Here is a 22,819-nt window from a genome sequence, read left to right as displayed (position 1 = left end):
CGGATTCGGCCGAATTCAGCCCGTTTAGATTCGAGATATGCCGAAGTCCGAACTCCCCCACTTCGGATCCGTTCAATTCGGCAGGAATTCAAAGTTCGGAAAAAAAATTCGGCCGAATAAAGCCATTAAAAACACAATCGCGCCTTTCTGCGGCTCTGGGGGGGCATTTTTGGGGTTAGAGGTCCCAAACTTTCAGCAGAGCTTCAAAGGACGTTTATTGAAAGACTCCCCAAGTTTTGTAAAGATTGGGTCAGGGGGGGCTGAGATATGGGCCCTGAAAGGGGTCCCCCCCACCCTTAATGTGCATCTGTCAGCAGAGCTTGCTGCCCACGCACAAAGCTCCCAGCCCCGACAACAGTTTGCAAAGCAACACAACCTTGTAAAACAACACCTTTGCAACAGGGAAAACCAGAAGACACGCAACTGAAACCTCCCCCCTCAAACCAGGGAGCGAGATACTCGAGGGGGAACACACACCCCAGGCAGTACCGACGAAAGCCCCCTTTGGCTTCCCCCCCACCCACAGAAACTGCTCCCTCCCCACACACACACAGACTCTGCTTTCCTCACACACACACACAAATTATAGATTAAAGCCCCCAAAGGGGTCTTACTGTGGCTGTCTTCTGTTCCATCAGGAGGGGCTGGGGAGGACTTGTAATCCAAGATGATTCCAATTAGGCACGGGACGTTTTGCTCTGGAGAAGATGCACACAGGATCGGCTGATCCATTCATCCCAATAGGGGAAAGGGGAAAGCCCATATCTCGGGACCCCCTGACCCAATGTTCACAAAACTTGGGTGGTCTCTTAAGAACACTGGTCTGAAACTCCGCTCAAAGTTTGGGATCTGCACCCCCAAAAATGCACCCCCTGCAGCCACGGAAAGAGAAAAGGGGGGAGGCGATATTTCTGCCCCCACTGAACCCATCTTTACAAAACTTGGGTGGTATCTTAAGAAGGATTGTCTGAAGCTATGCTAAAAGTTTGGGGGCTATATCCCCAAAAAAGCGCCCCCTGCAGCCACATAAATGGAAAAAGGGGGGGAGGGAAAAGGGGGAGAGCCCATATCTCGAGACCCCCTGACCCAATGTTTACAAAACTTGGGGGGTATCTCAAGAAGCTTCATCTGAAGCTCCACTGAAAGTTTTGTGTCTGTACCCCAAAAAATACGCCCCCTGCAGCCACAGAAAGGAGCAAATGTGCACAAGCACCCCCACACACACACACACGAGGATTTCGCTCTCTCTCTCTCTCTCCCTGGCCGGGTCGCACATCAGCTGATTCCTCCAGTACTCAGTCCTGACTGATTGGCCAGAAGAAGACCCAGCTTGGCCACCGATTGGCCGGGGGAGGAGAATGCTGCTTACTGACGGTTATGCTGCTTACTGACGGCCCCGAATTTGCCGGATTTATTCGCGAACTCCCGAACTCGCTGAATTCGCCCCCTCGGTTGCCCGCCAGTTTTAAGTTCGGTTCCTCCCGAACTAAAAACCACCGAATCGGGAAATTCGGCTGATTTTCAGTTTGGGCCAAACCGAATCAACAGCCCTAGTGGAGACCCAAAGCAGCATACACTATAAAAATATAGTCTAAAAAAATAGAAGAAGAGAAAAGGGCTTTGGGGCACAGGACATCTTTCACCCCATCAGATCTCCCCTCCCTCCAGCTCCAGGCTACAGCCCTCGGACTTTGAGCCAAAGGCTTATCCCTCAGGGCCAGCTCATGTTTTAAAACAGTTGCATGCGATATACCTGCAAGGCCGAGACTCAACTACAAGGGTTTACAGCAGCTGGGTGATGTTCCTTCTCTGCCTTGCACCTCTGGGCCAGCTCAGTCTTAGAAAGGTTGTCTGCATGGAAAGGGTGAGAAGAAGCTCAGCTACAGGGGCTTGTGGCAGCTGTCTGGTGTTCCACCACTCAGCACATTGCCTACGTTATTGTGAAATGTCACTCTTTTCCTTCCATGTTTGCCATGTGTCAGGACATCGTGACTCGTGACTACTTGTTGGGATGTTCTCTGTGTTTACAAACACGGCATTGGTGCAGTCCCCTTATAGAGAAGGAGACATTTTCAACATTGGCAGTGACAAAGAGCATAAATTGAGCAATCACATATGCATGGGGTGTATGGGAGATTCCTATGGTTCCATTATGATGAATAGACTACTGGACTGCAGACATTTCCAGTGAGCCAGTGTGGTGTAGTGGTTAAGAGTGGTGGTTTGGAGCAGTGGATTCTAATCTGGAGAACCAGGTCTGATTCCCCACTCCTCCATATGAGCCACGGACTCTAATCTGGTGAACCGGGATGCCAGCTGGGTGACTTTGGGCTAGTCATAGCTCTCTTAGGGCTCTCTCAGCCCCACCTACCTCACAGGGTGTCTGTTGAGGTGAAGGGAAGGTGATAGTAAGCCAGTTTGATTCTCCTTTAAATGGGGGAGAAAGTCAGCATATAAAAACCAACTATTCCTCTTCCTCCTCCTCTTCTATAAATTACATTGCTAAGGAAGGAAGGAAGGATCAAGTAACTTTCCCAGTGCATTCTCATAGAATCATGTGAAATAGTTATTTGTAAGTTCCAAATTCCTTATTAAAGACAGAACACTCATTTCTGGCCTAGTGCTGAATTGGGGAGTGTCTTGGAACTGGCTACTTATTGCAGCTCTCCAACCCTGGCCACCCTTGGCATGCAATAACCACCCCATGATCCTTATACTATGATGATCTTAACATACAATTAAACATCCAGAGACAGTAGCTGGAATGGAAATGGCCACAACTTTATTGGTTACATCATCAGGCATGGGCATTGCAAAGGAGCTGGATCCAAGATGCCCAACCCATCTTCTGACCGATGCATCCTACTCCCAGCCTGCCTGCTGGGAGAAGCCTGAGATGGCAGCATGTGGGACCCATTTGGGCAGAAGCCTGCTGTGTGGTCCCCTGCCACTTGGCGGGAGGCCATCATCCAGACAGCTCCCAACTGGGCATGTCCCATCCTGACAGCCCCCAACTGGGCATGTCCCATCCTGCAGCCCCCAACTGGGCATGTCCTATTCCAGACCTCCACCAAAGCCCCTTATTGGGGTCCCTAGAATGGGGAAAAGGGGGCACGCAGGCCGCCTTTCCCCCAAAACTAGATCTGGTCCCATGCCAAAACCACCAAAAGTTGTGATGAATTAACACAAAGTTGACATAACAACTAAACAGCCCAAGTATGGGGAGGGCATGACAATTTAGGAAGCAGGCTGGGCAAGGGGTACGGCTTCTTAAATACCTAGCTGGAGGAGCTGAGTGCAAAAACTCAGGTCTGAGCCTGCCTCCTGCCCCTGCCCCTATTGATCCAGGGCTTGACTGGTCCATTTGAAATCTAGGGCGGGCCAGGAAGGTATGCAGCAGGGCAGGAAAAGTTCCAGCTGGAGTTAGAAACGCTATGGCTCCTTCTCCAGCTTCCCCACCAGCAGCCATTTTGTGGCAGCATGCTGGCTGCCTAGCTGAGCCCCTGCCTCACCAGACAACACATGAACACACATGAACACATGAAGCTGCCTTATACTGAATCAGACCTTTGGTCCATCCAAGTCAGTATTGTCTACTCAGAGCGGCAACGGCTCTCCAGGGTCTCAGGCAGATGTCTTTCACATCACTTGCTTGCCTGGTCTCTTTAAGCGGAGATGCCAGGGATTGAACCTGGGACCTTCTGCATGCCAAGCAGATGCTCTACCTCTGAGCCACGGTCCTTCCCCAAAGACAAGCCTCTGAACATTGTGCCAGCTCCCAACCCTCCCCAGCGCATGCCAGAAAACTGGGCTCATAGGTAAGTCTGAGCCTTGCTTCTAAGTAGGGGAAAAAAGCCCTTAATTAATTGGAATATATCTCAGTTCCAGTGCGGGTGTTTTGTTAGGAGGTATATGCCTACAGCCTGCTTTATGCCACCTGTCTGTATATTTAGTCCACTCATCACCGTCTCCAATACACACATAATTAGGACGAGATAGAATTGTTTCATTCCAATCGGTAAAACATCTTCTGCAGATGGGCAGTGCCTGATACTGTGCTCTGCCTCTCTCCCGATTTCTAACAGAGAATGTCAGTGATTAGTTTTGGAAATAGTTCATGCAATTGGCTATTGCTGCAGCTTTCCAGTCCCTTCTGCAGTGCTTAATAGGGGCCAGCAGGAGACCTTGGCCCTTTACCCTTTCTCTCCTTTACTACATTTTCTCTCCTGACTCAGAAGTAATGTACATTGAGAAGGATGCACTCCCCACCCCCACCCTTTCTTTCTTTTAGCCTTCCATGGTGCACACTATTGTGTTAACAGTCATTTTAGTTAATGGGAAGTTAAGTGATACTAAATTGGCATGGATTTATTCAGTCAGTAGTGAGGCTGATTCAGAATAGATCTTGGGACACACTGATTAGAATCTGTATTGGCAGTAGTCTGATTTTATATACATTTGCTCAGCAGAGACCTACTAAGCTCAGTAGAGCTAATTCACAAGTAAACATGCATAGGATTGCAGTTCCCCCTAAGGCTTCAGTCCTATAAATAAGTAGGGAGTTTCCCTTTGCATGTAGTTGAATTTACTTCCAAGTGCATATGCTGCACTTCTAGAAGGTGATGAAATGCTTCCTTCCCCGCAGGGAGGCAGATTGAGCCAGAGTGCTTCCGTTTCTGTTGCATGGGGCCTTTCTGATATGTTTTACCACCTTATCTCCAATTCACATGTGTGCGCCTTTCTTTCAACTTTTGTTTGTTTGATGACAAGGAGCCTTGGGCTGGGGGGAGGGTGGGAATTTTGAACATAAATTAATTTTATTTTACTTTGATGCAACCAGCATCTAAAACCAAAATGGAAAAGTAAACACTGGAAATGCATATGAAACCCAGCTGGAAACTGATGGGCTTAATCTTTATTGAGTTGTGAATTAGTGTTAGTATGATCAAAGTCCCACCACGTCATGTTTCAAAAGACGAAGAAAATGTCTTTTTTTTTCCATGCATGATCCCTTGTGTGTATTTTTTCTACAGAAGTTGGAAAAGCGTGTCAAGAGCAAACTGTATAAATTGTCAATGAAAGCCAAAAGAATAGCAAAACATACACACATTGGTGCTGCTTCCCAACTAGGACAAGCAAAATTGGAATGGGTGAATCTGTGGATATATTGGGGGGGGGGGTTCAGAAACATCCCTAGGTAAGCATGTGGGATAGAGGCACTAATATATTGTGTAACTGTACACTGTATTAATGGATGTGTTCTAGATGAATTTGCTGCTGCACAATGGAAAGGGGATACATTTTCTTTAAATTGTGTTGTAAACCATAACAATCATGGCTATACAGAAGCTTTTTAACAGCTCAGTGATCTCTCTGTCAACAGTGGAAACCCCTCCCAGGTACACCTTGGAGCAGAGTGATGTTTGTGAAGGGATGGTGCTTAATATGTAAGATAAAGTGATCCTTTTTGTTGTATAAACAACTGCGATGAACAATCTTTCTTTGACCAATATGAGATCCACAAAGGACCAGACGTGTTTTGGCCTGGATAGGCCTTCCTCAGTGGTCAATATAAAATTATAACTTATCACACATCCTAATATTATAATCATAACATAATGGGCAGTAAGAAATTTCTAAAAGCCCTTCTAGTACAGTGAAGCTCCCTGTGAATTTCTTTATTTCTTATACATTACAACCTGGCTTCACTGTCTCACCTTCTGGTGTATGCCAGGTTCTTCAGGATGTGGATGCATCAAGCAGTGTATTAGACCTAATAATGGGGTGAGTGATGGTGCCATGATTCATAATGTGTGGGGTACAGGGAGATAAGGTAGTGGGAAAAGAGCAGGCCAGGTAAGGGAAAGAAGCTTCTTCTGGCTCTCCAGCCAAAGTGATATCATACCAACATATCATATCAACAACCATAACAACAACCTGCCAAGCTATAAAATCCTGCTGCTAAATGCCAGATCAGTCACAGGAAAAACAGCAGACAAAAGTGCTACTGTTGGGTGGAAGGTCTGACCCAGGATTTAAGGTGTCACACATTCTTAGGGTTGCCCAAAGATTTTGGGGGTGGAGCCTGGGGAAGGCAGGATTTAGAGAGAGGAGAGATATCAATAGAGTATAATGCCATAGAATACACCTTCCAAAGTGGTCATTTTCTCCAGGAGAACTGATCTCTGTCACCTGATGATCAGTTGTAATAGCAGGAGATTTCCAGCCACTACCTGGAAGTTGGCAACGCTGCACATTCTGGATGGGGTTGCACTTTCCCTGAAGGAATAGGTCCATAGTCTGGGGGTGTTCTTGCACCTGGCCTACTGCTGGATAAGCAGGTATCAGCTGTGGCCAAGAGTGCCTTTTACCAGCTTGACTGGTTAGCCTTTCCTGGATAGAAAAGATCTGGCTACTATGGTGCACGCCCTGGTTACATCTAGATTAGATTACTGCAATGTGGTCTACATGGGGCTGCTCTTGAAAAGTGTTTGGAAACTCCAGTTGGTACAGAATGCCGCAACCAGGAAGTTGACTGGAGTGGGTTGTAGGGACCCTATCACTCCAGTCTTGGGCCACTTTGGCTTCCAGTTTGTTTCTGGGCACAATTCAAGTTGCTGGTCTTGACCTTCAAAGCTCTATATGGTTTGGGACCCACATACCTGAAGAACCACCTAATCTTTTATGAACCTGCCCAACAGTTAAGGTCATCTTCAGAGGCCCTGCTTTGGGTACCCCCACTGTCTGAGAGGGGAAGCCTGGGTGATGGGATTCTTGGTCAAAGCACCAAAGCTCTGGAACTCTCCCCAGGGAGACATGTCTGTCCCCTTCTGTTGCCATCTTATGCCAGCAGATGAAGGCTTTTTTGTTTCATTGGGCATCCCCTCAATGATCCCTCATTCCTAACTGATGTTTTATGCTTTGTATGTATTTTAACTGTTTTATATGAATATCTGTTTTTAAACTCTTTAAAAAGTTGTTTTAATGAGGTGAGTTTGGGAGGGGAGTTATTTTAATGGTTTATAATGTATTTTTATCATGTATGTTTTAAATTGCTAGCCACCTAGGGCAAAAAGGGGGATATAAATTTTCTAATTAATTTTAAAGCAAATACGGTTTCTCTTTTTAAAGTATTCCTTGTCACCTACATATTTACAGGCTATGCCTGTGTGATATCTTTCCATCACTTGTTTTATTGCTATAATTTATACAGTTGGGTTATCTGTGCGTTATTATCATATAGTTTTAGAGATGATGTCTACTTGGTCTCCTGTTAATGCTGGTAGATGTATGCTTAGTATTGTATAGTTGTAATCAAAACCCAGAACAACACATTCGAAGTCTGTAACATGTCTTCTGACATGTTAGCCACAGGACTAACAGAGCTAGCCTTCAGGGATGCAGAACTAGAGTATGACATAGTGCCACACCAGCTATGACTCAGTGTTGTATGTGCAGTCATGAGGATTTGCCAGTGTTTGCTTTTTAAGTAGTGGTCAGCGTGGTGTAGTGGTTAAGAGCGGTGGTTTGGAGTGGTGGACTCTGATCTGGAGAACCGGGTTCGATTCCCCACTCCTCCACATGAGCAGTGGAGGCTAATCTGGTGAACTGGATTTGTTTCCCTGCTCCTACACACAAAGCCAGCTGGGTGACCTTGGGCTAGTCACAGCTCTGTTAGAGCTCTCTCAGCCCCACCTACCTCACAGGGTGTCAGTTGTGGGGAGGGGAAGGGAAGGTGATTGTAAGCCGGTTTTATTCTCTCTTAAGTGGTAGAGAAAGTTGGCATATAAAAATCAACTCTTCTTCTTCTTGTCTGTTCTTGCTCACATGTGAACTCTATTAATGAGACAGGCTCTTGAGAAATAATGGCAGTATCTCAAAGCAGAGCAATAGGCAACCTGATAATCTGTTATGTATAGTGATTAAGGAGGAGGGGGAAAATCAATTTAACCCATATTTTCTTCTTCTTCTTTTCCTTGTGCAATAAAATTCACCCTTCTGTGTTTTGATCCTGGCAGATACATCCTCCTCTCCACAACCACTCCTGCTGTTGTGTTTTTCCTTACTGCTGTGCTCTAAGGCATCAGCTACAGATAATTAAGTGACTTACAAGAAAGTATTGATAATAATTCATAAGTAAAATGAATTCTTGCAACAATTCACAATTTACTTCTTTGAGTTTCTCAGTATCCCATAATGTTGTGGTTCCTTTGTATAGTGTTGGACAGCATTCAAAATGTTGAATGGATTAGCAGTAACACACACTCACACAAACTTCTATTGCTTCTAATTAAGTGTGTGTGTTTGTATGCGTGCGTGTATTAAGTGCCATCAGTTTCTTCTGACTTATAGCAACCCTATGAATTGGAATGAAGTCAAAAGGGGGGAAAAGCTGTCAGCTTTAAATACGAAAAGACTATGGAAATTGCATGCCCTTTGGATATTGGGACATACAAAATGACATTTGCTTGTATTTCTTAAACATGGCTACTAGCAACAATTAAGCCGTTTCAAATGGAATTTTAAAACCTATTATAGCTACTGGTGAATGGGATGGTGTTGTTTCTGACATGCACACTTTTAGATAAAAATACCAGAAATGCTACTTCACAAATATCTTCACAATATCATTGTAATAGTTTGCATAATGCAAATTTTAATAAGAAATGTGAATATAAGTTTCTGTATTCATATGTATGTTTCTAATCTTACAAGATCTATATATGTGCAATAAGGGCTACTCTACAGATGTCATCAAACTCTGTTTAAATAGTTGTAAATAGATATTGAAATAGTTGTAAATAGATGCTAGTTATACCATTGTTTTATATAGTGACCTTAAACTCTTTGATAATTAAATGTTGAATGCAAAAGAAGTTAATGAATGAAGCATGTTATCAGGAAGATACAAATGTATAGAATAGCAAAATTCAATTCAAGATAAAATAGGAATACAATTTTAGTAACAGCAAAAAATAGGAATACAATTTTTGTAACAGCAAAAAATAGGAATACTATTTTTGTAACAGCATGGGATGGCTTTCAAGATAAAAGTTTATATAAGTTTATATAAACTGCAAGTTTATATAAACTGCAAGTGTGTTGAATAGCTGAGTGCATTGTATATGAAGGTGCATCAAAGCATATGTCAATGGTAACATTTCACAATCCTGACATTTGCTTCTGTTTACTCTGAGCCACCACATACACATTGCTTAAGTACACATTGGTAAATGAAGTTGAATGTTTCTGATGACTAACAAAATTAGTGTACTAAATTATATTCTGTAAACTGAAGAAGAAATGTTAAAACATATTCCTGATTAATTAAATGAGTTTGGTGGGGACAAAACCCAACAAAGCACAAAACCTTTTTTATCCCGGGCAGACTCATTTATTAAGTAAGGCAGTATAATGAAACATTGGCCATACGACTGAATGGATTTAAAGATGGAATGTATAATAACTCTCCTGCATTTATATTTAACCCTTTCAGCTGTAGCACAAAATTGGATCTGGATTTTAATTCTATCACAGTATATCTTGATCTTTATTGAAAAGCAACTGTAGGTAGTGGGCAGCCCAATCCTAATGGGGGTGGTGGTTATGCATCCACACTGCCTCCAGAGTGGCTTGCGGCCAAGTGCAGTGTGCCGAAAAAACAATTTTGAGGAAAACATCATGGTATTCCCCATAGGGTTCCATGAGGCTACACCTGCCTTTTTGGGGTGTTCTCGTTTCTTCCCCAGGAACGCCCCCTTTGACGCCAGCGTGAGACTGCTCCAGGAAAATACTGAATCAAGGCTGTGCCGGCACCCAAACATGGTGCTGCCGCAAAGCTCCTAGAGCTGGCGTAAGTGTCCCTGTGCTGGCGTAAGTGCCACTTTAGCAGGTGCAAGTGGCACTAATGCTGGCACAGAGGTCATGGTGGCTTCTTTCCCCCTCCCCCCATTAGAATTGAGCTCTTCATGTCATCCATCTTTTCATACTGGGAATTGTGAAAAGCCAAAACTCTTACTCCATCATGCTTGAGTTGTTTTCTAGGTCTCTTAAAATAGCTGAATGAATTTTTGAGATGTTTGGTTTTCAAAACTGGTTTAGTATAGTGTAGTGGTTTGCTCTGTGGCGCAGAGTGTTAAGCTGCAGTACTGCAGTCAAAAGCTCTGCTCACGACCTGAGCTCGATTCTGACGGAAGTCGTTTTCAGGAAGCCGGCTCAAGGTTGACTCAGCCTTCCATCCTTCCGAGGTCGGTCAAATGAGTACCCAGCTTGCTGGGGGTAAAGGGAAGATGACTGGGGAAGGCACTGGCAAACCACCCCGTAAACAAAGTCTGCCTTGGAAACGTTGGGATGTGAAGTCACCCCATGGGTCAGGAATGACCCGTGCTTGCACAGGGGACCTTTACCTTTACCTTTAGTGGTTTGCATGTCACACTAGAATCTGGAAGACCCAGGCTTAGAATCCCCACACTGCCCTGAAGCTCGCTGGGTGACCCTTGGCCACTCTAACCTATCACATTCTCTCAGCCTAACCTAACTCGAAAGGTTGTTATGAGGATAAAATGGAGAAGGAAGAACTGTTGCTTGGATCCTTTATAAAATGCCAATAATGGTATTAAAACTGAAGAGAGAATATTACGTACCATTAGGTTTTGCAGATTCTGACCAGAATTGTTTTAAAGAAATGACAACTAAAATATCACTATACATACATACATACATACATACATACATATATACATACATACATACATACGTGTGTGTGTGTCTTATTTCGAATTCTACTATATAGTTGTTCTCCCCAGTTTGTCTTGTTTCTCATTACTTTTATAGTATGCTTACAGACTTGTCCATTCTAGAGATACTTTCTAAAGGATATGCTGTGGTTCTCTTATCATTCAGTTTCTTTAAAAATTGAGTGTTTACAAATATTTTACAGGATTTGGTTCTATTGTACTGGATCGTACTGTACTGGATCATTGTATTGTACTAGTTCGATTGTACTTTAATGTGGAATTGTCTGGGAGCCATTATATTAGGGCTGTTGAAAAAAAAATCAGTAAAATTTGGATTCAGCAAAATTCGGCCCGTTTTTTTCGGAAATGCCGAAGTCCGAACTCCCCCACTTCGGGTCCGTGCAATTCGGCATGAGATCTGGAGTTTGTGGGAAAATTCGGCCGAATAAAGCCATTAAATACACAATCGCACCTTTCTGTGGCTCCGGGGGGGGGCATTTTTGGGGGTAGAGGTCCCAAACTTTCAGTGTAGCTTGAGGGGACCCTTCTTGCAAGAACCCCCACTTTTTGTAAAGATTGGGTCATGGGGGGCTGAGATATGGGCCCCAAAAGGGGTCCCCCCTCCTTAATGTGCATCTCTGACAATGGGGGTTTGCAATTAGCAGAGCTTGCTGCCCACGCCCAAAGCTCCAAGCCCCGAAAAACAGCAGAGCTGCGGGGAGCAAGGGCGGGGCAGGTGTGAAGAAGTTTGCAAACCATGCAAAACAGCACATTTGCAGCCATGCAAACCATACAAAGCAACACATTTTCAACCATACAAATCATGCAAAGCAACATGTTTGCAACCATGCAAACCATGCAAAGCAACAAGTTTGCAACCATGCAAAGCAACACCTGACACTTGGGAGTTTGCAAACCATGGAAAGGGACAGAGGCAGCTAGCTATGCATAAGGAGCAGGAGGGGTGGAATTTCCCCTTTTGCATCGGACTCGGGACCAGGCAAAGGCATTATTTAAGTCACAATTTGAAAACCAGTTTTGAGCAAGCATCAAAATAGACCTAACTGATCTTATGAATGAGGGAAAACCTGAGGACACACAACTGAAGCCCCCCCTCAAACCAGGGAGAGAGAGACTCAGGGGGCACCCCCCTCCCGCAGAACAGGCGAAAGCCCCCTTTGGCTTCCCCCCCACCCACAGAAACTGCTCCCTCCCCACACACACACAGACTCTGCTTCCCCCCCCCACACACACACAGGAGAAAAATTATAGAGAAAAGCCCCAAAATGGGTCTTACTGTGGATGCCTTCTGTTCCATCAGAGGGCGCACCCCCCCCCCCGCAGAACAGGCAAAAGCCCGCTTTGGCTTTCCCCCACCCACCCACAGAAACTGCTCCCTCCCCCCACACACAGAGACTCTGCTTCTTCCCCACACATACACACAGGAGAAAAATTATAGAGAAAAGCCCCAAAATGGGTCTTACTGTGGATGTCTTTTGTTCCATCTTCTTCACACCTGCCCCACCCTTGCTCCCTGCAGCTCAGCTGTTTGTCGGGGCTGGGAGCTTTGGGTATGGGCGGCAAGCTCTGCCAATTGCAAACCCCCATTGTCAGAGATGCACATTAAGGGTGGGGAAGAAGACCCAGCTTGGCCACTGATTGGCTGCAGGAGAATGCTGCTTACTAACTGATGGTTATGCTGCTGTGCTGAATTTGCCAAATTTATTCGCCGAACACCCCGAACTCGCTGAATTTGGCTCCCTTTTTCCCCACCTTTTTTGAGTTCGGTTCCATCCGAACTAAAAATTGCCGAATCAGGGGAAATTCGGCTATTTTTGGTTTGGGATGAACCGAATCGACAGCCCTACATTATATGGTTTTATTTAATAACACCTTTATTGCCATGGCTATATTTCAGAACTGTTGATTGAAGACATTGCAGACAGAATTTATATATGCATAAGAACTATTTTATTTTTTTAAAAAAATCAGAATAAATATAGGAGAGATATTTACCAAAGAATGCAGGGTTGGGTGGTGTCTACAAAGCATGAAAATGTAGTATATCATATGATGGTAATTAACAAATAATTACATTCATCCTAATGTAATCAGTACTTCCACAATGAATGCCTAATTGTAGGTGTTCCCTTTAAAATCTTAATATGGTATCTTAGGTACATTTGCTAAAATTAATAGGAGGTATCTAGTCTACCAATAAGAGAAATCTTCTATTACTTTCCCCCCTTTCATTAAGCTAAAAGGAAGTAAACATATTTGCTTTAAAAGCTTATATATCAATAAAACAGATCAAAAACGAGGTAACGTGCTATTATGGGAGCAACTCCAGTTCACTTTGGGTTGTGGCCAGTTTACTTGGCAACTGCATTCCCTATTAGTTTTCCATTGCCCTGGTTTATGCAATTAAATGGAACCTCACTTGGGCCAAATAGGATGGCAGACTTGAAGAAAAGAGAAAAGCACCTTAGAATGAGTTTAAGAAATTACTAGTTGAGAGAGCTGAGAACAAACGTTGATGGAAAGGCAAAGATGATTTTTAAAAAGCTGAATTAGGAAGAAGAACCAAGGAAAGCAACCAGCTTTGGAAGCAGAAACAAGTCAGATCATCAATTGAAAATCCTGTACAAACACATGGCATCTAGTGTGGAACCACGACAATTCTGTGCCTCAACAAAGGCAGCATTTAGAGAGATGGGGACAATGATAAGGGCCTATTTAGTAGAGTCAGAAATAGTTGTGTAACTTTATCAAAAGAAATAGTTGTGGAATCTTATCAAAAACCTTACTGAAATCAGAATAAACTATGTCTAGAGCATTCCCCTGATCCAGCAAGGTAGTAACTTTCTCAAAAAAAGAGATGAGGTTAGTCTGATGTGACTTGTTCTTCAGAAACCCGTCCTGGCTTTTAGTAATCAGAAAGGATAGATCCAATTACTAAGAGCCAGCACGGGTTTCTCAAGAACAAGTCATGTCATTATCTCTTTTTTAGAAATCTACTACCTTGTTGGATCAGGGGAATACTATAGATTTAGTGAAGCGGGTCAGTGTGTTTCAGTTGACTATGCTCTTAGAATCAACCCCTTCCTGAGAAGTGGTATGTTATCTTATTCAGTTGGTCACCTACTAAGCAGGACTCAATTTATTTACTCACAAAAGTAAGTCTTTTTATTGAATAGCTTCAATGTAATATGTGTGTGTGTGTGTGTGTGTGTGTGTGTGTATGCAAGTCTTACAAAGTCTTCAAAGCAATAACAATGTGTACAATAAAGCAAGCAAGTTCTCCAAACTATTTAGTTTTAAAATCCAATACTTAAAATATAACAGTTAAAGAAGTCTGATTTGGTTAAAAGAATCTGATTCACACTATCTAGAATAGTATATAAGTAAATCAATACATACTCAAAGCCAATCTCCTTTGATATTCTCTTAGTCCAAAGACTTAGAGAGATCTCCCTTTCTAGCCTTTCTTTGCCTGTATTTATACTGTCAAAAGTCACCGTATTCCAACTTAGCCGGATTCCTACGGATAGATTTTTACTGGTTTCCTGCAGACTACCATATAAGGATTTCCTCTTCCAGCTGGTTATTTGCTGATCATGGCTATTTCTTACCGTTTTTAGCATTAATATACCTCTATAATGATTAATTTTATCAGCATCTTCATCTCCCAAAGAGCATGATCAAAATGAATCTATTTTCAACATTCTATTACAACTGTTTCATATTTAAACTTTAAAACCCAATGTAACATTACATAACACTATTTGATAATGTCTTCAGTCATTGTTAGTGACAGATTGGAAAAAATCCAAAGGCGTAGGATTACAGAAACTTAGTTTTCTAAAAGCGTAGGATTCCAGAAACGTAGTTTTCCAAAAGCATAGGATTCTAGAAGAGTCCTCAAAAAGAGTCTCTTAGCCAGGGAAGTTCATTTTAAATGAAAGACATCCCTCTAATGGTTTTTCATGAAAAATATGATTTTACATTGAAGAATTCGGCATATGTACAACACTAATACAACAGTTCATATGCTCTAATATGTCAAAGCCTGTAACAATAGTTTATCTTGATTTCAGTAAGGCTTTTGATAAGGTTCTTGTAGGTTATCCGGGCTGTGTAACCGTGGTCTTGGTATTTACACAGCCCGGATAACCTACAAGAACCAATGAACTCTGATCGTGAAAGCCTTCGACAAAGCTTTTGATAAGGTTCCACATAATATTATTGTTGACAAATTGGGAAAATGTGGTTTAGATCCTATTACTATTATGTGGATCTGTAACTGGTTGACAGATTACACCCAAAGAGAGCTTATTAAAGGTTCTTCATCCACTTGGAGAGGAATGACTAGTGGAGTGTCTCACAGATCTGTTCTGGGCCTTGTGTTGATCAACATCTTTATAAATGATTTGGATGAAGGAATAAAGGGGATGCTTATTAAATTTGCAGATGATACTAAATATGGAGGTGTAACAAATATGGTAGAAGACAGAGCCAGGATAAAGGATGATCTTGACAGGCTGGAGAATTGGGATAAAACTAATAAAATGTACTTTAACAGAGATAAATGTAAAGTTCTGCATTTAGGTAGGAAAATTCAAATGAATAATTATAGGATGGGGGAGACTTGTCTTGGCAGTAGTATGTGCAAAAGGATCTAGGGGTCTTAACAGACCAAACACTGACATGAGTCGGCAGTATGATGTGGTAGCTAAAAAGGCAAATGCAATCTTGGGCTGTATCAACAGAAGTATGGTGTCCCGATCACATGAAGTGATGGTATCGCTTTATTCTGCTCTGGTTAGACCTCACCTAGAATATTGTGTTCAGTTTGGGGCACCACAATTTAAGAAGGATGTAGACAAGCTGGAACATGTCCAAAGGAGGGTGACAAAGAGTGTGAGGGGTCTGGAGACCAAGTCCTATGAGGAAAGGTTGAAGGAGCTGGATATGTTTAGCCTGGAGAGGAGACGACTGATAACCATCTTCAAGTATTTGAAGGGCTGTCATATAGAGGATGGTGCTGAGTTGTTTTCTGTTGCCCAAGAAGATCAGACAGAACCAGTGGGTTGAAATTACATCAAATGAGTTTCTGTCTAAACATTAGGAGGAACTTTCTAACAGTTAGAGCAGTTCCTCAGTGGAACAAGCTTTCTTGGGAAGTGATGGGCTCTCCTTCACTGGAGGTTTTTAAGCAGAGGCTAGATGGCCATATGTCAGCAATGCTGATTTTATAACCTTAGGCAGATCATGAGAGGGAGGGCAGGAAGGTTTGCATCAATGTTTGGCTTTCGGGGCCATTTCTAGCATGCCCAGGGTAGTGCCAATCACCACTTTAGGGTCAGGAAGCAATTTTCCCACAGGCCAGATTGACCAGAGATCCTAGAGGACTTTTTCCCCCATCTTCTGGGTGTGGAGTAGGGGTCACTGGGGGTGGGGGAGAGGTAGTTGTGAATTTACTGCATTAGGGGAGGGCTCAGGCTCAAATTCCCACTCTCCCATGAAAACTTTCTGGGTGACGTTGAGTCAATCACTGTCATCCTAATCTACTTCACAGAGTAATTGTGAGGATAAAATGGGGTGGCGGTGTGGTAAGCTGCTTTGGGACCCTGTTGGGGAGAAAAATGGGGTATGACTAACATAAATAAAGTCACATTAAACAACATAACATCAGTGAACCAAGAAGCTTCCTTATTAGCTAACTTCTAGCCAAAGGCCAGCTGAACAGGGTGGACAGGCCTTGAAAAACCTTTGAGCTCCTCATAGAAATAGAAGAAGACCAGTGTTACAGAAAATCTGAACTTCAAGTATTCAATTGAAAACTGCCATTGGCTTTTATTATGCATGAATGTAGAATTTTCCTGTTGCAACAAGAAAATCCTTTGCATTGGAACACAGAGTGGAAACCAGCTATAGTTCTCCCCTGGTCCTATTTTTGATTAGTAAAGCAGTATTGGAGAAAGGCTTAAAAGTACCTTCCCCTCAGGTTGCAATTCTGATCTGAATTGGTCCCTTGCAGGGCTGCTAATGGAGTTTTTTAAAAAGGTGGATGCTCTGAGCATAGAACTCACAGTGTATCATTGCGTAGTCATTGCAGGAAGTACCTGTTTAGAACCAGTCACCTTAGACTGGGAAGGGGCTGAGCCTCTGCTTGGCATTCAGAAGGTCCCTGGTTCAGTCCCTGGCATCTCCAGTTAAAGGGACCAGGCAAGTAGGTTATGTGAAAGATCTCTGCCTGAGACCCTGGAGAGCTGCTGCCAGTCTGAGCAGACAATACTGACTTTGATGGATACGGGTCCGATTCAGTATAAGGCAGCTTCATGTGTTCATGTTTTCATCATGTAGTTAGACCCTGAGCTAGACACTGTAGGAGGTACGAGGTTGTAGCTTTTGCTGTAGATAATGCTTTAAAATACAAAGCTAAGTTGTCTTTGAGATATCTGGTCATTTTATAAAGTGCCATTAACTCCTGAAAAGGAACCAGAATGGATGTTTAGGTGATGGTATTGAAGTGTTTTCTAGTCATTGCTTTCAAACTGATTTCATGTATTTGTTTCTCTTCTCCAAGGGAGATGCATTAGTAAAGCATGGCTGTGTGATGGAGACATTGATTGTGAGGATCAGTCTGATGAGGATAATTGCGAAGGATATATGTGTGGACCACCAAAATACCCTTGTGCTAATGACACTTCCATCTGCCTACAGCCTGAAAAGCTCTGCAATGGGAGAAGAGATTGTCCTGATGGATCTGATGAAGATGTTCTTTGTGGTATTTCATGTTTGATCAAATCCAGATCTATAAAGGAAAAGAAATGTTGCCTATATATAGCATACGTCTGCTCCTTGCCCTCGGAAATATTCATATTGTTAAAGCTTTGCATTGTTAGAATTGTTAGCTTTACATTTTCATTATTTATCATGCCTTTGTGAATGTTTTAAATTTCATCAAATATCTCTAAAATGCATTGTGTTGAATGGTATAATTCCACATATTCCAATTCTGTCTGATTGTAATAGAGTTTTGTGTTTTGCAATTGGTAAACTATTCCATATTTTACCCTCCTTTATGGAGGTTGTGATGTCTGAAATTTTCATCCAAAAACATTTGCTGCCTTATAGCAGTAGATATGTCTTCAACTGAATTAAATAATGCACCTACCAGATACCCCCCCCTTTTTCTGTATTTCAAAATGGCATCCATATGGTTGGAGCACTGAAATTATTCTTCTACTTCCTTTCCCCAACATGCATTAATAATATGAACAGAGAGGTGGTTAGGTAATATTGAACTGAACAATAGAGATGGACAAGTGAGGGCCTGCAAAACTCACAGGGGGATGCCATCTCCCCCTTGCACGGAGATGCCATCTCCCCCTCGCATGGAGATGCTATCTCCTCCATGTGGGGAGGAGGAATCCCTCAAGGTGGGGAATGCCATGGTGGGCCCGGCTGTCCATGGTGGGGATGGCTGCTGACACAGAGAACTGGGCCCGGCAGTCCCTGGAGTGGCCCGAGGCATCCGCCATGACAGTGCTGCCTGGGAGCCACTCCCAGTGTCTGCCACCATTGTGGTGTGATTGGGCCCAGCTCTCTGCATCCCCAGAGTGGCCCAAGGCATCCACTGCAGTTGCAGCATAGCCCAGGAGCTGCTCCCAGTTCTTGCCACCAATGTGGTCTGGTCTAGTGGCCAACCTCGGCTATCGGCAGCAGCCACTGCCATTTTGAAAGAACGTTGGAAGTACATGCATAGACAATGCTTTTATAAAAATTGGGGGGATTTAAACCCCCCAGTTGTTTTTTTTTAAAGTTTCGGATTTTTCTGCAGACCTACGGCATCTCCTAAGTCTGTAGAAAAACCTGTTGGAGTGAGTGTCCCCTATCTTTGGATTTAAGTATCTGCTGACAGGGGACATACTTGGGAATTAGATATATAGATATTTTTTTTTTAAGTGGAATCATAAAGCTAGGAGGGATCAGATCATGGTTCAGCTAACCAACTGGTGCAGGCAAATATCAGTTGCCCACCGACTGATTATTCAAAGAACCAAACTGAAGAGGGGGGGGGGGAAGTGTTTCTGAGAAAAACACATTCAATAAACCCTCTAAGCAACCAATTCAAATATTTATTATTACGCCTGAGATGCATGTTGCATTTGATAGTAATGAATTTCCTTTCTTTTACTTTAATTCATGAGGCCATGCAATTTCTCCTTTATTAATTTGAGATATGCCTCCGACTAGTTCCTGAAGAGCTTTTCTTTTTTCACTTTTCTCCAGTCTTCAGGTTACTACATTCTATTGCAAATCTATTAGAGTTTTTGCACTATTTCTTACTAAGCTTACTGTACCATGTTTCTACTTATGAAATTGTGTTGTATGCCTTTTTGATTAGCTTCTGATTTTATTTCAGATGAATGTTCACTTAACAATGGCGGCTGCAGCCACCAGTGTTCTGTAGTTCCTGGAGGTAGAATTGTATGTTCCTGCCCCCCAGGATTGTACTTGAATTCAGACAATAAATCCTGTGAATTTGTGGATTATTGTGCTAAACACCAGAAGTGCAGCCAAGTGTGTGAACAACATAAAAATACTGTTAAGTGCTCCTGTTATGACGGTTGGAAGCTCAATAAAGACGGAGAAAGCTGTGCTAATATTGGTAAGTTGACATTCACAGTCTATTCACTACTGTAGAACTCCTTTTATAAAAATTTAAGGGGAACAAAATAAGAACTGTTCATATTGGAAAAACGTGTGTATCTGGATTATCATGAACTCTTAAATGTCTGTTAACTTTTACATTTCTTTCAGACAGGGTTTTGGAGCGTTATTTATAATCTATAAACAATTGTCCTATAACTGTAAAACTTGGTAGAGTGATTGATAAATAAATGTATATTTCATATTGATGGCAGTTATAAATATCAAGCATCTAGCAAGATCAGATCTGGGGATCCGAGAGTCATTATTCTGGTGTTGATGGGAGTAGCCTGAAGTGGTGTTTTTTGTCAGAATGGGTGTCACATCGAATTTGTTATATTAAGTCTACCCAGCTTGTGAAATGATATGAAAAAGTTCTTTTCCAGTGTGAAGAAGGCATATCCTGTTTACACTATTCAAAGATTGGAAGGCAACATTTATTCAAAAACATCCAGGGGTGGTTGACATAACCAGATCCCATGACGTGAAATACACAAAGGAACCCCATATTATTACATCTCTGTACACTGAGGGTGCTTTCTATTATAAAATCTTATGCAATGGAAATGCACTACTTCACAGTACTGTAAGGTGTTCTGGTTACTTAGTTATTGCTTGTAATAGTAGTAAATAAAAGTTCAGTTTTCTCACTGACATTATAGGGCTGTTCAAATTTAAATTGTTTTAACTTGCATTGAGGACATCAATCTAGTGATGTGTGGTATCCTTTCAAGAGACTTGTGTATTCCCTATGGTATCAACAGGACATTTGTTCAACTATTCGTTATATTTGCAACATTATGGATTCCCTTTTTGCATCTTCTTCCCAGCATGTCAAGGCTACAATCTGACACTAACTAGCTACACTCTGTGCCCACTGAAGCCAGCTAAGCATCCTACAGATGTCCTACACGCTGCAGACAAAGAGGCCTTAAAATGCATGGCCTGAAAGATCTTTCCCCTCCAACTTTTAATATGTAGGCTGATGAAGAATTCTGGATAACCAGAAAGCCTGTACAGTGTGTTGTGTTAGTTTTAGTGGTATTTTTAAAAAAGTTATCTCAAATATTTTGCTTTGTGCACTACCTCTGGGGAATGTCCAGTATTTAGGGCTATTGCTTAAACTCTCATGGCATGGTGTTGGATCCTTGTTTGGTGAAAACTGATCCTGAAGAACAACAGGGGGGGGGGGAATGTAACGTCTTGACTGATGAATAGGGTGTGGCCATAATATATAACTGCCAACATTTTAATTTGTGTTCTCTCCATAATAAAATTAAATTCTATAGCAGATGTGATCTACCACCATATAATTTATGAAAATAGTCAAATTCATTTATGTAGTAAATTTTTATCTCACCCTTTGCCCAAGGAACTCTAGGTGGCATACATTGGTCTTTTCTCCTTCCGTTTACCTTCACGACAGCTCTGCGAGGTGGGCTACGCTGAGTGACCAACCCAAGATCACTCAGTGAGCTTTGTGACAGAGTGACAATTCAGATGGTGATGTCCCAGATTCCAGTGCAACGCTCTAACCGTCTTCAATCAGACCTTCTTTTTTTAACAAGAAAGGTCCACCCCTTAACACTTTCAGAGCTGTCACCCATAGTCACAGTTTACTAAATCAGAACTGTGGCTCACAGATTGTTTACACCACAGTCCTAGGCAGAGTTACACCTTTCTGAAACCATTCAAGTCAATGAGTTTAAAAAGGCATAACTAACTCTGTTTAGGATTATATTGTTAGTCTGCTTCTTTTATTAGCAATGTCATAGCTCATAAATGAGCAAAGGTTATGTTTGAGCTGTGTTTGAGAAAATGTTATAATTGGTGTATAATTTTACCACTAAATGAATGAATTTTATCATTATCAAATATTTTTTGCAAGAAGTTTCATTGTATTTCCAGATCCATTTGAAGCTTTCATAATTTTTTCCATTCGGCATGAGATCAGAAAGATCGATCTTCAGAAGCGAGACTACAGCTTATTAGTTCCTGGTCTGAGAAATACAATAGCACTTGATTTTCACTTCAATCAGAGTTTACTGTACTGGACGGATGTGGTAGAGGATAAAATTTACAGAGGCAAGCTTTCAGAAACTGGAGGTATGAAATGAAATTTGGGTTTTCTTTCAACAATAGTCATAAGTGGACTGTGTCAACAGGAAAAAAATGAGCATGCTTCGAATTTCGGAAGTTATGATCAAATATTTTTCTCAACTAATTAATTAAAGTGTTTTAAAAGCATACAGTCCAAATGTCTTTTGTAAAGGGAGATATTCTTCCCCCCCCCACACTGTTCAGTGCTATCATGCTTTACATGATACAGATTGAGTATCCCTTAACCAAAAATCAGAAATGAACCAAAATTCAAAACTTTTTGAGCACCAATATGATGCCACCTGACCTCATGTGACGGGATGCAGTCAAAACTCAGGCACACAACAGATAGTGTATTCACCACCCCCAAGGGAAAATTGCTTATCGGTAGTATATAAATTCATAGTCAAGAATGATGGTGATGCCAAACCACCATAGATTGTCCACATCAGTGGCTGTGACAGTGACACCTTTGTTTTCTAATGGTTCAATGTATGCAAACACAAAATTATTAAAGATATTGAATAAAATTAACTTCAGGCTATGTGTATAACATGTACATACAACATAAATGACTTTTATGTTTAGGCTTGGGTTCCATCCCCAAGATATCTCATTGTGTATATGCAAATATTCCAAAATCCAAACAACTTCTGGTCTCAAGCATTTCGGATAAGGGATACTGAACCTGTAGTTCCTTTTGGAGAAGTTCCTTTTTCTTAGTCAGCTCAGTATTTGGGGAAGAGGTAGGGTATTCCCAGTGTGAGTACCCTATACAACAAGGATCCTCTCATTCATCCAAATATTGCAAGAGTGACCAGTATTCCAGTTGTCTTGCTGAATAATCTCTGGATTTGTAAACAACTGTTGTATTGGTACATATGAAACCCTCCGCTTTCAAATTTCTGCCTAGGTTTCAGGGTTCCATATTGCTAAATTTGTTGTTGTTTTACAAAAATGGAATGTATATGATATAGTCAGGAGTTCTTCTCCAGTTTTATTTCTGGAATGCAAACCCTAAAAAGACATAAAATTAACAAAATAAGTAAGTCTCTTCAAAACTAGCCACTTTTAAATTATGTAATTTTACCTTTGTCCGTCTCCTTCAGCATGGGATGGAGTCTGGGGTTTCATTTCCTTCCAGTTGGGGCTTCCAGTTGGGGCTTTATCCAGACAATGCCCTGGAAGAGCCTCCCTCTCTCTTGCATGTGCCAGACCCCTCCCTTGCAACCTAGGGAGTAGCCTCGCTCTTCCTCCCTGGTGAC

General features: G+C 42.2%; 1 protein-coding gene across 1 annotated transcript in view; it reads left to right on the top strand.

The window, feature by feature from the left end:
• Positions 1-22,819, top strand: part of LRP1B (LDL receptor related protein 1B) — a 566,614-nt gene that overhangs the window by 281,862 nt on the left and 261,933 nt on the right. The window contains exons 21-23 of the mRNA XM_056861170.1: positions 17,326-17,526; positions 19,168-19,413; positions 21,363-21,560. Of these exons, the coding sequence (XP_056717148.1) occupies positions 17,326-17,526; positions 19,168-19,413; positions 21,363-21,560 (645 nt within the window). The remainder of the gene's footprint in view (positions 1-17,325; positions 17,527-19,167; positions 19,414-21,362; positions 21,561-22,819) is intronic.

This window comes from Euleptes europaea, chromosome 15 (assembly GCF_029931775.1).
Source record: "Euleptes europaea isolate rEulEur1 chromosome 15, rEulEur1.hap1, whole genome shotgun sequence".
NCBI classification, from domain to species: domain Eukaryota; kingdom Metazoa; phylum Chordata; class Lepidosauria; order Squamata; family Sphaerodactylidae; genus Euleptes; species Euleptes europaea.
Note: the sequence above shows the minus strand (reverse complement) of the source record. Positions and strands in the feature narration are given on the sequence as shown.